At 37.6% G+C, this 15,681-nt stretch overlaps 1 protein-coding gene across 15 annotated transcripts in view; it reads right to left on the reverse strand.

Annotated features, from left to right (window-relative positions):
- The window catches only part of DTNB (dystrobrevin beta), a 231,551-nt gene that overhangs the window by 156,666 nt on the left and 59,204 nt on the right, over positions 1–15,681 (reverse strand). For all 15 annotated transcript variants that reach the window (XR_005832775.1, XR_005832774.1, XR_005832776.1 and 12 more), the window contains exon 6: positions 8,783–8,937. Coding sequence is in view for 12 of the 15 variants with exons in the window: in XM_040622973.1 (XP_040478907.1) it covers positions 8,783–8,937 (155 nt within the window). In the remaining 3 variants the exon portion in view is untranslated. The remainder of the gene's footprint in view (positions 1–8,782; positions 8,938–15,681) is intronic.

A 15,681-nucleotide genomic window follows, 5' to 3' on the forward strand; every position in this document is an offset into this window, starting at 1 on the left:
TGGGTGTGCCAGAAGCAAGGTGGCGTATCCACAACCATATGAAAAACTACTAAGCATTCCTCCCTTTTCCAGCTCCTTGTGTGAGGCCAGACTTCTTTCTATACTTTAACCAAAACAACGTATCACAACAGAATCAATGGAAAGGCAGATAAAATCCAGCTGTCTTCAATTGAGCCAAATATTAAAGCAATTTGCAAAAATGTAAAATCATGGCACTCTCTTAAATTTTTTTGTTTTGGAAGATACAGTTATTTTTCGTAAAAATACATTATTTAAGATGTAACAAGTTTATCACTATTACTTTTTTTCATGTGGTTTCCACACACAGCGTGGAGTCCAACGTGGGGCTTGAACTCATGACCCCGAGATCGAGACTTGAGCTAAGATCAAGAGTTGGACGCCCAACTGACTGAGCCCCCAAGCATCCTATCATTTTTATTTTTAAATGACAATAAATATCTTTAATTTCTCAAATTTAATTTCTAGTATAGAAATACTAATAGGTATAAGCCACATAAACAAAAGCTCTCTGGGGTCCTCAAGAATTTTTATTGTAAACAGTCCTGAGACCAAAAAGTTTGAGAATAGCTGAGACAGAATTCCCAGCTCCAAAATTCCATGACTTAGTAAATAACTGCGTGGAAGACAGGTTGGCTCTTTTTTCTCCTTTTTTGTTTCATTTTGGTTTTTCTTCTTAAGTTGAACACATTCTTTGCATTCCTCCTTATTTTTACAGCACAATATTTATAACAAAAACCATAATAAAAATTACAAAAAATGTACATTCCCACAATTCCCATTTTCTGTATTTCCCTCCAAATGTACATATGCTTCTACGTAATTATATACACAGGGCAGACGAAAATATATAATGTTTTTTCACTTAACTTTTTATTAAATATTAATTGTTTTGCTACAAGGTCTTCATTCCTAATCATTTTAACAGCGGCCTGATCCACTGGGCAGGGACACCATGATTTATCTCTGCCGTCCTCTATAAAACACTGGGGCTCTTTCTATCCTTGCGTGTGCTCATCTTATTTCTTGGAAGTGAGCGTTTCTTTTTGTCCCCTACCTCCAGGCCCTTGTTACTCTAAGCCTCAATACTGACAATTATTACCCTAGAGCCATTCTCATCTCCTTCCCTACCTGTCACTACATTTTCCGTTTTCAAGGTGGGGGGCAGGACCATCTCTTTAAAATGAGAAATCCAGTATCACTAAAAGAACATGAGAAAACAAGTTAATTAGCTTAGCAATGGACCATCAGGTGCAATTTCCAAACTCGTCATTTCCATTAAAACCTCTTACTTCCTTAGGGGCAACAAGTAAGTATTTCTTAGCCATTGACTTAACTTACTTGATAATCTATTAAACCATGTTCGACATATAGTTAATAAACTTGAAAACATTTTTTAAATCTTCCAGATCAAAAACATTTTTATACAAACACTTGTGCAGAGTTAGAAATATTCTGTCTAACCAGAGCAAACATATGTTAACTGGTTATAGAACCAGTGCTATGGGTCAACCTTTTGATTATTATTAGACACTGAATTTGTTCATATCACAGATTTATTTTGAAAATTAAAATACTTTGTAATGACACAACAGTATAATGTTGCTATGCTATTTATTAGAGATATTTTTATTTATTATAGCTAAGAGATGGGGAAATTCAGAACTCCTGAAACACTGTATTTTCCTCATTGCAAAGATTGTTTCATTTGAGAAAATCATGGAATAAAAACATCAATTGAAACAAGGTTGCAGGTACATCCATGAGGTTTAAGCTTTGAATCAGAATTCAATCCAAAGATACTTTCTCATGTCATATTTAATTTAAATCATTTAATCCAACAAATTTCTAGTAAGCATCAGTCATTTTCCAGAGAATGTTAGTCATGGGGATATAAAGTTGAAGATCAAGGTGCATCTCTTCAGGGCATAAGTGAACTAGACACGACACGCCATGCGAATGCGGAAGAGGAACAATTAATTAATCCTACATTGAAAGATTCAGAGCATCAAAGAAGAAGCACTCTTGTAGCTGGGATATAAAATATGAGGGCCTTTGTTGAAGACAGAGAAGGTCAGGGTTATTGGTATGTCAGTGTGAACCGATATCATTTGAAATGACAACACATGCAGTACCAAACATGGGCATAATTCAGCTGAAGTGACAAGAGGAACAGCTATGACCAAGTTCACACATGTGCAAGAAAAGGCAACCCATCATAATTACTGCCTGGCCAACTATAAGATGCCATTGGCTATATGAGGTATCTTGATATCAGAGATGTTAAAGTGTGAAAGAATGTCTTCAAATCAATGAAATGTGGTAATAACCCAACTAGATTATCATGGTAATGAGGGATAGCTGATGGAGACTGTAAAACCACCCAATTAGAATTCCAGTGAAATACACATATACATGTGCCAGGCAATTCTTACCAAACTATTCAATGTCCAGGAAAACAAGGTCAGAACATTTAGAAAACATCTCACTTCAAAGATATAGTGGGAAGAAAAGTCATTTTGGCATATAGTGGAAGAGGATATGCTGGTCAAAGTATAATCAGAGGACATCTCCAGGCATGAGAAATACTGTTGCTGTTCTGACAAATCCACCGGCAATAATGTAATCCCATCACTACCCACTTCCCACCTCCCCTGTATCAAGGAGAGCCCTGCAACACTGAGTGAAAAATTGCCTCTACTTCCCCATCTCCCTCTCTCCTCCCTCTCTCCCCTACTTTACTTACTCAGTCTTCCATAAAGACAGACATCAAATTTAAAATCCTTTGCAGGGTGAGGGGCACCTGGGTGGCTCAGTCAGTTAGGCATCTGACTCTGTATTTCGGCTCAGGTCATGATCTCAGGGTGAGATTGAGCCCCACAATGAGCTCTATGCTGGGCGTGGAGCCTGCTTAAGATTCTCTCTCTCCCTCTTCCTTTGGCCCACCCCCCCTTTTAAAAAAAACCACACATTTAAAAAACAATAAAAATAAAAATCAAATCCTCTGCAGGGTGGACTGAACACTTCAAACTAAAGTCAACAGAAACCTAAAAAACAAATACTACAACAAATAGCAATCATCTTTTTAAGGAGAAACAGAATTCATCCCCAAACTCTGAAGTTTAGGAAAACTTGGGAGAAATTTAATATAATGCTATTTACTGCTTGTTTTTAATAACTCTTAAGTCTCCAAAGTCAGTTTGTTAGTTTATAACCAGTGAAGAAACAGGAGTGCCTGGGTGGCTCAGTCCATTAGGTATCTGACTCTTGGTTTCAGGTCAAGTCATGATCTCAGGGTCGTGGGATCAAGTCCTACATTGGGCTCCACTCTCAGGAGAGTCTGCTTGAGGATTCTCTCCCTCCCCCTTTCTCTCCCCCTCTGCTTCTCCCCTACCTCATGAGCTCTCTCTCTCTCTCTTTCTCTCAAATAAAATCTTTAACAACAGCCACTGAAGAATCAATATATTTGGTCTACTCACCAAAATATCAGACTTGAGGTGCTATGTTAACACTGTGCTTTATTCAGACAATGATCATGATCATAAATTTACAAATTAATTTTTCCATTAAATTTTTAAAATATACCAAAGTAGAGAGAATAGTATAATATGCTTGTCATCCAGCTTCAACAATTCTCAACATAGGACTAATTTATTTTATTTTATTTTATTTGTCAGAGAGAGAGAGCACAAGCAGGGGGGAGCGGCAGGCAGAGAGAGAAGCAGGTTCCCCGCTGCGCAAGGAGCCTGACACAGGACTGGACCCCAGGACCCTGGGATCGTGACCTGAGCCGAAGACAGACGCTTAACCAACTGAGCCACCCAGGGGTCCCCATATGACTAATTTTAACTTATGCCTTCACCCTTCCTTCAGTCGGGATTAATTTGAAGCAAATTCCAGACATATTATTTCTTGAATTAACTTTACTCCAGTGGTTTATTATGGACAGCTCAGATGCTTCCGAGGCTGATAAAAGCAACCTTGTAAATCTTTTCGTGAACATAAGTTTTCATTTCATGTGGGAAAAACTTAAGGGTAGAATTGCCAGATGATGACTAGGTATCTGCCGAGGTTTGTAGGAAAACACCAGAGCCTCTTCCAACGTGGTCTGTATGAGAGCTCTGGTTGCTCCACATCTTCACCAAAATCTGGGTTCAATTCTAGTTGATGGGTTATGCTAAATTAACTTATAAGTGCTTTTAATTTTTGTTGTGTTTTTAAAACTACGTAAGTCCAACATCTCTTATTTTGGGTTAGTTTGCAAAATTGTTTTTTAAAAGAGAATTAAAGCTATATTAAAATAAACAAATACATAATTTTCTTCATATCATTTTTAAAAATTCAAGTATTTCTCCTGTAATGCACCACACACATTACTGGAAAATTGCATATACTGCAAAACTGTGGATTTAAAAATAATAAGGTATACGAGAAAAACAGGGCTGGCACAAACGTAAGAACCTAGGCAGCCTTGTAAACAGAGGACTAACAAAACAGCAGCAACACTACTACCAGCACATTTAAACCTCCACAGGCATTGCCAACAAAAGTCACTATCAGATGATCCCTTTCAGTCTTAAATCCTGAGACACTTTTTTCCTTCCTCCTGATAAGGGCATACAACTTTTAAGACAGATTAGTTTTATCAAAACTGAATACTGGATCCAGGGGATAGCTCACTCCATCAATCAATTTTTGTAGCACAGGTGTGGGGAGACAGGAGAGGGTGTCTTCACATCTCCTACATCTGAACCCACAGTTTCACCCCATAACTGTAGAAAGTGAAGCAATTCACAAATCCTCCAAACCAGCCACTTCTTTCACTAAAGAAAGGTACTCCGGCAAGATTTCCCCTTCTTTCTTAAAGGAGTCATACATTCTCTTTAATTGCGATCACTTCTTTGCTCAGCCCAGAACAGTAATACTCTGGGGAAAACTGCATGTGTATCAACAGGGCAATTTCCACTGACACTGTTCTCTCTGTCTGAAGGCGTGGGAGTTAATCCGCATTAAAAAAAAACCACATACATAGTAAAACTAACCCTATGGGAAAAGACCATTTCAAAAAGAAACCCAAAAATCATCGGATTTAACTCTTGCTGCATGAAACTTTGTCCAAAGTCTCATTTTTTTGGTCATTCTATTAGTAATTTCTTTTTCTTTAAAGGGTCCTTTTTTTCGGTCATCTTTACAGACCAAGGAAAACTTAAAGTTTCCTCTAGACTGAGATAAGCTTCTCTGACTTTTCCAAATTTGGCACATAGCGAAACACGGACTGGGGGGCGCCTGGGTGGCACAGTTGGTTAAGCTTCTGCCTTCTGCTCAAGTCATGATCTCAGGGTCCTGGGATCGAGCCCCCCAGCATTGGGCTCCCTGCTCAGCAGGGAGTTTGCTTCTCCCTCTGACCCTCCCCGCCCCCGCCGCCACTCATGCTCTCTCTCTCCCTCTCTCTCTCTTTCTCTCATAAATAAAATCTTACACACACACAGACTCAGTTTTTTCTAAGAATCTGAAGCAGATAAGAAGCAACAGTCAGGCTTGTGAGTTCAAAGGCTTCACAATAAAGGCATAAAATAATCTGGAGAATTCTAGATCGCATTCTTAGGACTAACAGTTGGAAATTTTTGTATACTCTTCGACATTTCAAACTTCTGCTCCAATACAAGAGTCTCATCATAGCATCACGTTACAAGTAGATCAAAGGTTACTTTGGGTTTAGCACCCCACGTAATTGTCACCCACTGGTCAGACGTTGTTCTTCATGGACAATTCTTTGTATAAATTCCCTCCCCCGTACCGACACTTAATGGTAGCATTCCAGAACTGGATCAAGTTTTAGCCTGACCTCCAGGAAGCATCTTGTGTGAAAAGCCACATGCATATCATATACAAGGTTACCCCAGAGTATTGTGGGGGCAACCATTTGATGTAAGGGTACTGTGAAAGCAGCAGCAGCGAGATGAGTGCTAAATGAAAAATGTTTGCAGTTTCTTTGTCATACCTACCCTCACTCACAGTACTTCTGGGCATTTTATTACCTGCAACACACTTCTGTACCAGGATACGTATGGCCAGCCTCACATTATTTAAAAATGCATATTCAGGGTGGGGGAGGGGAATGCAAACTATACTTTATTAGAATAAATCGAAGCACATGGCTATTTTTAATATGCTAAAAGCTGATACTGTCATTTACACTGAGAAAAAAATAACATATACAAATTTCCACAAAAACAATCAGTCCAAGTGCATACAAATTTGGGAAGAACATCCCCTGAGAACTTGGTAAAAATAACTCACCAGTATTCTGGGTGCCACCTTTGGTGCTAAAGCTAATGAGCAATCTCTAAACAAACTGTAAAACATTGTTTGAAAGTCTGAATACAGACAGATAGGAATTCTTTCTTTTTTTTTTTTTTTTATAATGATTTTTTATTATATTATGTTAGTCACCATACAGTACATCCCCGGTTTTCGATGTAAGGCTCGATGATTCATTAGTTGTGTATAACACCCAGTGCACCATGCAATACGTGCCCTCCTTACTACCCATCACCGGCCTATCCCATTCCCCCACGCCCCTCCCCTCTGTAGCCCTCAGTTTGTTTCTCATAGTCCATAGTCTCTCATGTTTCATTCCCCCTTCTGATTACCCCCCCTTTCTTTATCCCTTTCTTCCCCTACTGATCATCCTAGTTCTTATGTTCCATAGATGAGAGAAATCATATGATAGTTGTCTTTCTCTGCTTGACTTATTTCACTTAGCATTATCTCCTCCAGTGCCATCCATGTTGTAGCAAATGTTGAGAACTCGTTCTTTCTGATTGCTGAGTAATATTCCATTGTATATATGGACCACAACTTCTTAATCCAGTCATCTGTTGCAGGGCATCTCGGCTCCTTCCACGATTTAGCTATTGTGGACATTGCTGCTATGAACACTGGGGTGCATATGGCCCTTCTCTTCACTACGTCTGTATCTTTGGGGTAAACACCCAGTAGTGCAATGGCTGGATCATAGGGTAGCTCAATTTTTAACTTTTTAAGGGACCTCCACACTGTTTTCCAGAGTGGCTGTACAGACAGATAGGAATTCTTAACTTTAAATGTAAGAAAAAGTATTTGTGTGTTTGGTTTGACTCTTGACTCTTGTGAATCAAAGTATCACATGTCAGAAGGATCTAGTTTACAAGGTACTTTCAGTTCTCAAACTTTAGATTTGTTGTTTTTACATGTTAACTTCTTATTTTTAAGTGATTTTAGACTTACAGAAAGATTGTAAGAAGATTACCCCAAAAATTCTCATGTACCCAGATTCCTCAAACATTATCACTGCAGAAGGGATGCCCCTTTGCCCTTAAATACCTCAGATCGCATTTCTTAAAAATAAGGACATTCTCTTACACAATTTAATACAAATATCAAAACCAGTAAATTGACATTTACTGACAAAATACTATTATCTAGTCTACAAAATTTATTCAGATTGTTTTCAAATGTCCCAATAATGTCCTTTATAACAAGAGAAAATCCTGGATCATAAACTGCATTGAATTTTCTCTCTTTAGACTCCTGTAACATAGAAGAGTTCATTGTCAATAAAAATTGACATTTTTAAAGTGCACAGGCCAGTTATTCTGTAGAAATACCTTCATTTGGGTTTGTCAGATGTTTCCTCAAAATGAGACTCAGGCCAGATGTTAATTTATTGTGGAAAATTGTTTTGCAATATATATAAGCATCAAATCATTATGTTTACACCTTACAATTTTACAATGTTATATGTCAATTATATCTCAATAAAACTGTAAGAAATAAAATCAAACATAAAAAAATGGGAAAAAAAAAAACCAAAAAACAGGGAAGATAAGACTCAGGTTGTGCTTTTCTGGGAGCCTGCTTCTTCCTCTCCCACTCCCCCTGCCTGTGTTCCCTCTCTCGCTGGCTCTCTCTCTCTCTGTCAAATAAATAAATAAAATCTTAAAAAAAAGAAAAAAAAAAAGAAACATCTTATGGGGAGATACTTTCAGACTATGTCAATATCCTACTTCCACTAATCTTTTACTCATTAGTTTTAACACAGACTTTTTCTTAATTCCCTACTTTTCATAATTTCTAAGTTTAGCATGAAGCTCCTTTTATCTCATGCCTTCCTGAATAAATGAAGCTTCAGTCAGCATCCACTCTGCTCGGAGTCATTTGAGGCACAGTTAAGATCTCAGGAATTCACACATACAACCTCAAGGGCAGGATCGCACAAGGACACACAAAGAGGAAACCCAATCTATCTTTCCTTCGTATGAAAATGGCAGTGTACCCTTGAGGGATTCTGAGCTGGCAGCTGGGAGCTGTGTAGCATTCCTTGTCTTCGGTGCTCAGGAAAAAATGGTCTAGTATTGTATAGAGTTTTATGCCAAAATTCCTGTATTTCACAGTTTAAAGAACTCATTCAGGAGAGTAATATATGTCTAGCAGCAATAATATAAACACTTCATCTTAAACACTTTTCTTCAAAATTATAGTAATTTAAAATATGTCATACATTATCATTTCTCAGAAAAGACTCCTCTCTCCCCCAAGCCAGAATTCTCAGGTGAATTTTTTATACACCCTCTTTTTCACGCCCCTCCCGCTTAAAGCTCTTTTTTCTCCCCTACTCAAGACTTTATGCGCCTAGACTAGAAGCAATCTGGTGAAATCTGATACAAGGTGGAGGGATGAGTGAGCGCTCTTCTAGTCCTAGATTCTACAAAACTGTCCTTACCTGCTGTGGAAAACAGGTGCGGACTGAGTGCTCTGTGTAACCAAAAGATGGCCCTTCAAAGACAGCTGTTGGGAGCTTCAGAACTTCCTTCAGAAACTGGTCAAACTTGCTAAATATCATTAAGCCATTGGAATCTGACATCTGGGAGAAAACATCTATGAGAACAAAACCAAATAAAGTCAAACTAGAAAGAAATATCAACTTTTTATAAATAAATGTCTCTATGTCATTTGTATACCAGTCCAAAAGTATCATTAAAAATTATCATAAAGCTATTACGATTTTTAGTTAATATGTATTCTCCTTCTTATTAACACTGTACAGTTATTTTATTGACCAGGCCCCTCTCTCCCACCCACTTAATATATACCTAAACATCAAACCAAATAACCATTCATGTAGGTCTACCTACCTACTCTTTTTGAGTGTGCATAACTGGATGATGTATAACTTTTTATTTTATTTATAACTAACTTTGTTCCAAGAAGAATTTGTAGTAGCATATCTTTATCTCTTAGCATTTATATGTGTTTATATAAGACATACGCATATTTGGGTGTATGAATATATTAGCATATTGGTTATGGGGTATGAAATTGTATATTTATATACTCATATGCTAATAATATAATGAATACCTGTGAAGGAATAAATTTGAAGGAAGCACAAAGCATGTTTAAAATATTCCATTCAGTGAGTTCCAAAGTAGAATAAAAAGAACTCCTATAAACTCTTCTATCCCAAGATAGTTTGATACTATAAGATCTTATTTTTACCATAAAGTCTGACTCAAGCAGATGGGAAAGAAATTTCCAGTAATACTATTTCTTTATCTTCTTGGAGAGAGTCTCCTCTCTCCAGTTAGTTCTTCCTCTCTTCTTATCCATGGTCAGGGAGAAAAAGAAAAATCACTAGCAGCTCAAAAACACTGTGACAAAGAAATGTGATCTAAGCTTTCTTCCAAACCATTAGCTTCCTTACAAATGAGTGAATTAAATATGCACAGAAAAATCATTTCCTGAGGACTTGCCAAAAGTGGCATTTTGAAAAGTCTTATTCTACATAATTCATGATGAATATTAGAAATATATATGTAATTGATATATGCAAACATGCATTATTCCTTAGGTTTAATCCAAGGTATTTATCCTGAAGCACAAGGTATAAAACAAATACATTTTAAATACATTAACCAAAGAAAGATAAAACGTTAGAATATCAACTCCACAGAGTAACTTTTTAGGCATTAGAAAACAGGAAATGATCAAAGGAATGAAATGCAGTACATCCTCTCTGGATAGCTGCTACTTTGTAGTTTAAGAAAAAGTACTAAATACTCATGGCGGGTGGGAAGATTCAATGAGAGGCTAAAAGAACTACGGTACTAGTGAAAAAAAAAATCAATTAATGAACAAACACATACTAAGTTCCTACTATGTGGTCCAAGTGCCAAGCACTCTGTTAGGTGTTGTGAAACACAACAAAGAATTGTGGTATACAGTCTCTATCCCCCAAGCAACTTTCAATGTAGCTGGAAAAACAAAATACATATGAAGCAAAGAGGAATAAAGTGCTAAATTGACACTAAGTGGAAGAGAAAGATGCATAAAGATACTTTTTAAACCTCACCCTGTTAAGCACCGCAAAGTTACCACAAGTAACCATGGCTGAGGCTGCATATAGCCACCCAATATTAATTATCTCCTTGTTTCTTAGTAATAGAAGATTAATTTTATTTTGTGCAACAATGTACCCAATGACTAAGAGATTAAAATTTACAGCCTCCCTTTAGCAAGTGGTGGTCATGTGACTAAGTGCTAGCCAATGAGACTAACGTTAGAAACGTTAGGAAAGACTTCCAGGAAGGCTGGTTAGAGAAAGCTGACTAAGCTAGAAAACAGGCCCTTCCCACCCCACCCCCCATGTTCTTCCTCCTTTTGCTATCTGAAATGTAGTTATGATGGCTGGAGCTCCAGCAGTCACCTTGGACTATGGTAATTGCGATTTTGATATAGAAATCATGCTCTAGAAGGGTAGAAAACAAAGGTAGAGAAAGCCTGCGTCCCAGATGAACTACCATATCAGCCCTGGACTACCTAATCCTGGACTTCTTTTATATAAGAGAAAAATAAACTCCAACTTTGTTTAGGACACTATTATCCTGGGTTTTTATTTTCAAGCAGCAATCCCTAATACTAAGTGCTAAGTGCTATTACATGTTACTAAACATTACCTCATTTTATGCTCACAAAAAGGTGTCTGTGCGTACACGTAATTATTTTATAGATAAAGAAACTAGTGGGGCGCCTGGGTGGCTCAGTCGTTAAGCGTCTGCCTTCGTCTCAGGGCGTGATCCCAGGGTCCTGGGATCGAGCCCTGCATCGGGCTCCCTGCTCTGCTGGGAGGCTGCTTCTTCCTCTCCCACTCGCCCTGCTTGTGTTCCCTCTCTCACTGGCTGTCTCTCTGTCAAATAAATAAAATCTTTAAAAAAAAAAAAAAAAAAAAAAGATAAACTAGCTTAGAAAGGCTAACTTGCTTAATGCTAAAAAGTTGGTAAGTAGCTAAGTCAAGATCTAAAGTTATACTTCTCTGACTCTGAAGAAATCCCATCATACCACACGGCTTCTTCAAAATATAGTTTAGAACAGCTACAAAAAATACATAGGGAGGAACTGTCAAGAAAGTTCGAAAAGAAAGGAATTTAGGGGGCGCCTGGGTGGCACAGCGGTTAAGCGTCTGCCTTCGGCTCAGGGTGTGATCCCGGCGTTCTGGGATCAAGCCCCACATCAGGCTCCTCCGCTATGAGCCTGCTTCTTCCTCTCCCACTCCCCCTGCTTGTGTTCCCTCTCTCGCTGGCTGTCCCTATCTCTGTCGAATAAATAAATAAAATCTTTAAAAAAAAAGAAAGGAATTTAGGAGCTAGGCCTTGAAAGGTAGAACTTGGAATGATGAGATCAAAACAGGCTGGAGGTGGGCGCTGGGAGACACAACCAGAGAAGAGGAGGAAACTCTCGATGGCTACTTGTATTTGTTAGGGGAGGTAAGCAGGAAACAGTGCACTGAGTGCATTCTTCAACAAGAAAGATAATTTAGATAGATAAATAAAGGGAAATAAAGACAGAATAAGAAAAGTATCTGGTATGAAAGTAAACTTTGAAAGAGGAAAGCACTTTGAATTTGGTTTAAAAACTCTTACACGGGGAGAAATATTTAAGAAAACTAAGTTTTAATAAAATTAGACTGTTAGTGACCAGCAGAATGAACAAAAGAGGAAGAACAGGATTGGAGAAATCAGTTAGTAAACCCTGTGAATGAGGCATAAATGAGGCAGCAAGTGTGTGAACTTCAGTAGTGACGTAAGGGTCACCTCCAAGATATTTCAATGCAGGAAACTACAGCTGATGGCAAACTGGATTAGGGAATAAAGGAATTTAAGAAGTTAGGATTATTCTAAATTTCTAGTATGGGAAAATGCTGGCAACCCTGCCTGGAAAAAAAACCCAAAAAACCTGAAGATAAAGCTTTGTACTTAAGTGTATTTGAACCAACCAGCAAATGTCCAGGTAGAACCCTCCTGCAGGCAATTAGAACCTGAGTATTAGGCCACAGCTCAAGATACAGAGCTTTGAAGATATTGCCAATTATATGAAAACTTGATGCTCTTAAGGAGGGGAGCGCATAGTGACTTCATTTTTAAATAGCTGGGTGTTATTCTTATAATGAGGAAAATAACCTGAATGAAAACAAAAGGTCAGCACGGGAAGCGGAGAGGTGCCTACTACTCAGCATCTGTTTTCCCCTGCTGGCTGCCCAGCTGCACCCGGTGTTGAGAAGGGCAATGTGGTCCACTTAAAAAGATGACTTCCCAGTCTCTTTTGCAAAATGTAACCCTAACGTGGATTTCTGGGAATGCTTCTGCTTTCCCAAGAGAGGCATTTCTTTCTTCTTTCTGCCTGGAAAGAGAATGTGAAACCCATCCAGCAATCACGTAAGATCATAAGATCGTAAGGAGGAAAACCACGTGGCAGAGCAGGACAAGAGGATGGAACCTGAGTCTCCGATAACATCCTCAAGTCATGGGACCAACTTTGACTTAACAGCCTTCGGACTTATTTTTACATGAGAAAAATAAATCCCAATGTGTTTAAGCCACTGTTAAGTGTTTTGTTGCCACTCATTGTATTCATAACTGATAAATTAGCATGTGATTACGTTGTGCTCACTAACTAAATGGTGGAAATATTCAAGACGGGGAAACTAATGCTACCAAGTACGTAAATACACGTATCTACAGTTTCACAGTCACAAAAACATCTGTATATACACCCGCAGTGACAAATTTACACTGACTCATTCAGAGGAATAAAAGGGAGTGACTGGATACTAAAATGACTAACATTCCCCCTCCAAAAAGTATTATTTTCTGTTACGCTTAGTTACCATGTCATATAATATATTCAGAGCAATTTTTTAAAAATTCATTAAAAAAGAAACTATAACTTAATAGGGCCATATTACATTTATAAGAGAACAAGCAGAAACATGTTTCTTTGTTTGATTTAATATGAGAAATACCGCTAGACCCCAAATTGAAGGCATAGTGAAGTAATCTACTATTTCCTGAGTTACTGGTTTACAACAGTACTTTTTTTTAAGATTAGGCTTCTTTTATCTGTAAGAAAAACAGAATACAATTACTGCTATTTTTTTATCTTAAATGAAGTATAACAATGAATATAAGTTGGTGTGATTTACTATACACAAATAAAAAGATCTCACCAAAGAAATAAATAAAAGACAATAAAATTTAATAAAAAATTAAACTAATCCTCTAATTAAAGCCCTCAACTCTTCTGGCATTAAGGGACTAAATTACTCCCCAGAACGCTGGTTAATTTCCCCAGTAATTCTCTTTCTATTTATATGCCTCTGAAAGAAGGTATGCTAATTCCCCATTAGTTGTTTCTAGATAAAAATGTACGCTTTGTCCCTTGTGAAAAACTCACAGTTAAGTCCCTAAATGCTTATATATACACACTTTAAAAAATATTCTGTCCTTTGTGTAATGGCAAAATAATGCTACTATTCTACCATCATCACACATGTTTCAATTTTTTTTTTCTTTTTCTGGTGATAATGATCCTGGTTTTACTTACTGCATTTATCCACTCTTTTCTCCCCACATAACCAATCACACACTTTTGCAAGATGATAGCGTTGTTTACAATAGAGTCAAGTCTAACGGAATACCATTTTCTTTTATATGTTAGCTTTCTCTGGCAACTGACTCTCCCTGCCTATCATCTTTCTACCAACGGAGCAATCTAACCCACAAAAACATGTATATACATCTGCATGTTTATAAATACCTATATGTAACCAAATCCAAGTGAATATTTTATTCCCAAACTCATGAATATTCCTACATCCTTCATTAAGCCAGAGTGAGGCTGAAGGATGGGAGTCAGCAAGCCTTGGGCCTCTCTGCAGAGCTGACTCAGCCAGTAACTACTTCAGACAAGTCTCAAGGCCTCCTTTGGTTTTGTTTTTCTTTTTCTTATTGATAAAATACTGATTTAGGACTTATCTCTTACTTGTTTCCAGTTCTAGAACATTTTGGTTATATGAGAAATGCAAATGTGGCCATCACTCATTGAGATGAAAGAGTCATTTCTGTCTAACGACAAGAAGGGATGGTGGTTAGCAGAAACCAGCCAGGGTAACCCTGCAGTGACGGGCAGCGACAAGACCACTGCAGAGGAGGCTAAATATTGAACAGGTGAATCTGTTTAATGATAGCTGCAAAGGACGGCCCCTCTACAATTCGTTAGTGCAACAGCAAGGAAGCGAGTGACTGAAATGTCGGTGAGAACTGCCAGTTCTGGGCCCAAACAGCACGTCAGAGCATCTTTTCTCCAGCTACTCAAAGGGTGGTCCATCAGAAACATGCACAATGTTATTACAAAAACATTCTTATGCTACAATCCAGAAAAAATACCCGTTATCAGTTTGGTATACTACTTCTTTTTCTATGTGCATAACGAATTTTTGTCTAGAACTATATTACATTTATGCATTTTGATCTGAAACACGTTTTTGAGGACATTATACTCAGTCATGTGGGCATCCTGAACTATAACTGAGCTCTGAGTTCTGGACACTAAAGCTGTTTCAAGTTTTCACATACTATAAAAAATGTCATAACAAATATACATAAAATTTAGGGTGCACTCTGATTAACTCCTCCGGGTAAACTCAAGAAATAGACTGAATCAATGGATATGGATATTTTTACAGCCTTCTGGATACATACTGTTAGACTATCCTTCAAAACGGTAGCACCAGCTTTTTAAAGAATTTTAAAATAAACTACATGAATCATCTGCTCTTATCTTTTAATGTAAGACAGATGAGGTCTGAATAAGAGACTAAGTTTCCTAGAAAACAAATAGCAGAATTGGACAAAGTAAATAAATCACATAAATCAAATGACAATAAATAACGGGCTTTACAGTCTGTAAATTTTGTTCTCTGACTTATTTTTAGGGTTTCTGACATTACTGAGTTTTGATCATGCTTATAATTAAAGTCTGTATTCTGATTAGAAATCATTGGTATTTAGAATCTGACCCTAAGTTAACTGTGAATCTAGGATATAGTCCCTAATGCCCACAACAGTGAATTATTTCTATAAATGAGTGTTAGCTGGGAACAGAAACTCTCTTAAGAGAGACCTGAAAATCTAATCAAGAAATGTTTCAAGCTTAAAGTACAATATTGGTTAAGTTGTTCTAAATGCTATCTTGACCCCCAAACAAGCAAACAAAAAAATATATATATACCAAATAAAAAGGGGGGAGGGGAGAAAATTACAGGAAAAAAATCGAAAATAAAAGGTA

This window comes from Ursus maritimus, unplaced genomic scaffold (assembly GCF_017311325.1).
Source record: "Ursus maritimus isolate PB19 unplaced genomic scaffold, ASM1731132v1 scaffold_6, whole genome shotgun sequence".
In the NCBI taxonomy this organism is placed as follows: domain Eukaryota; kingdom Metazoa; phylum Chordata; class Mammalia; order Carnivora; family Ursidae; genus Ursus; species Ursus maritimus.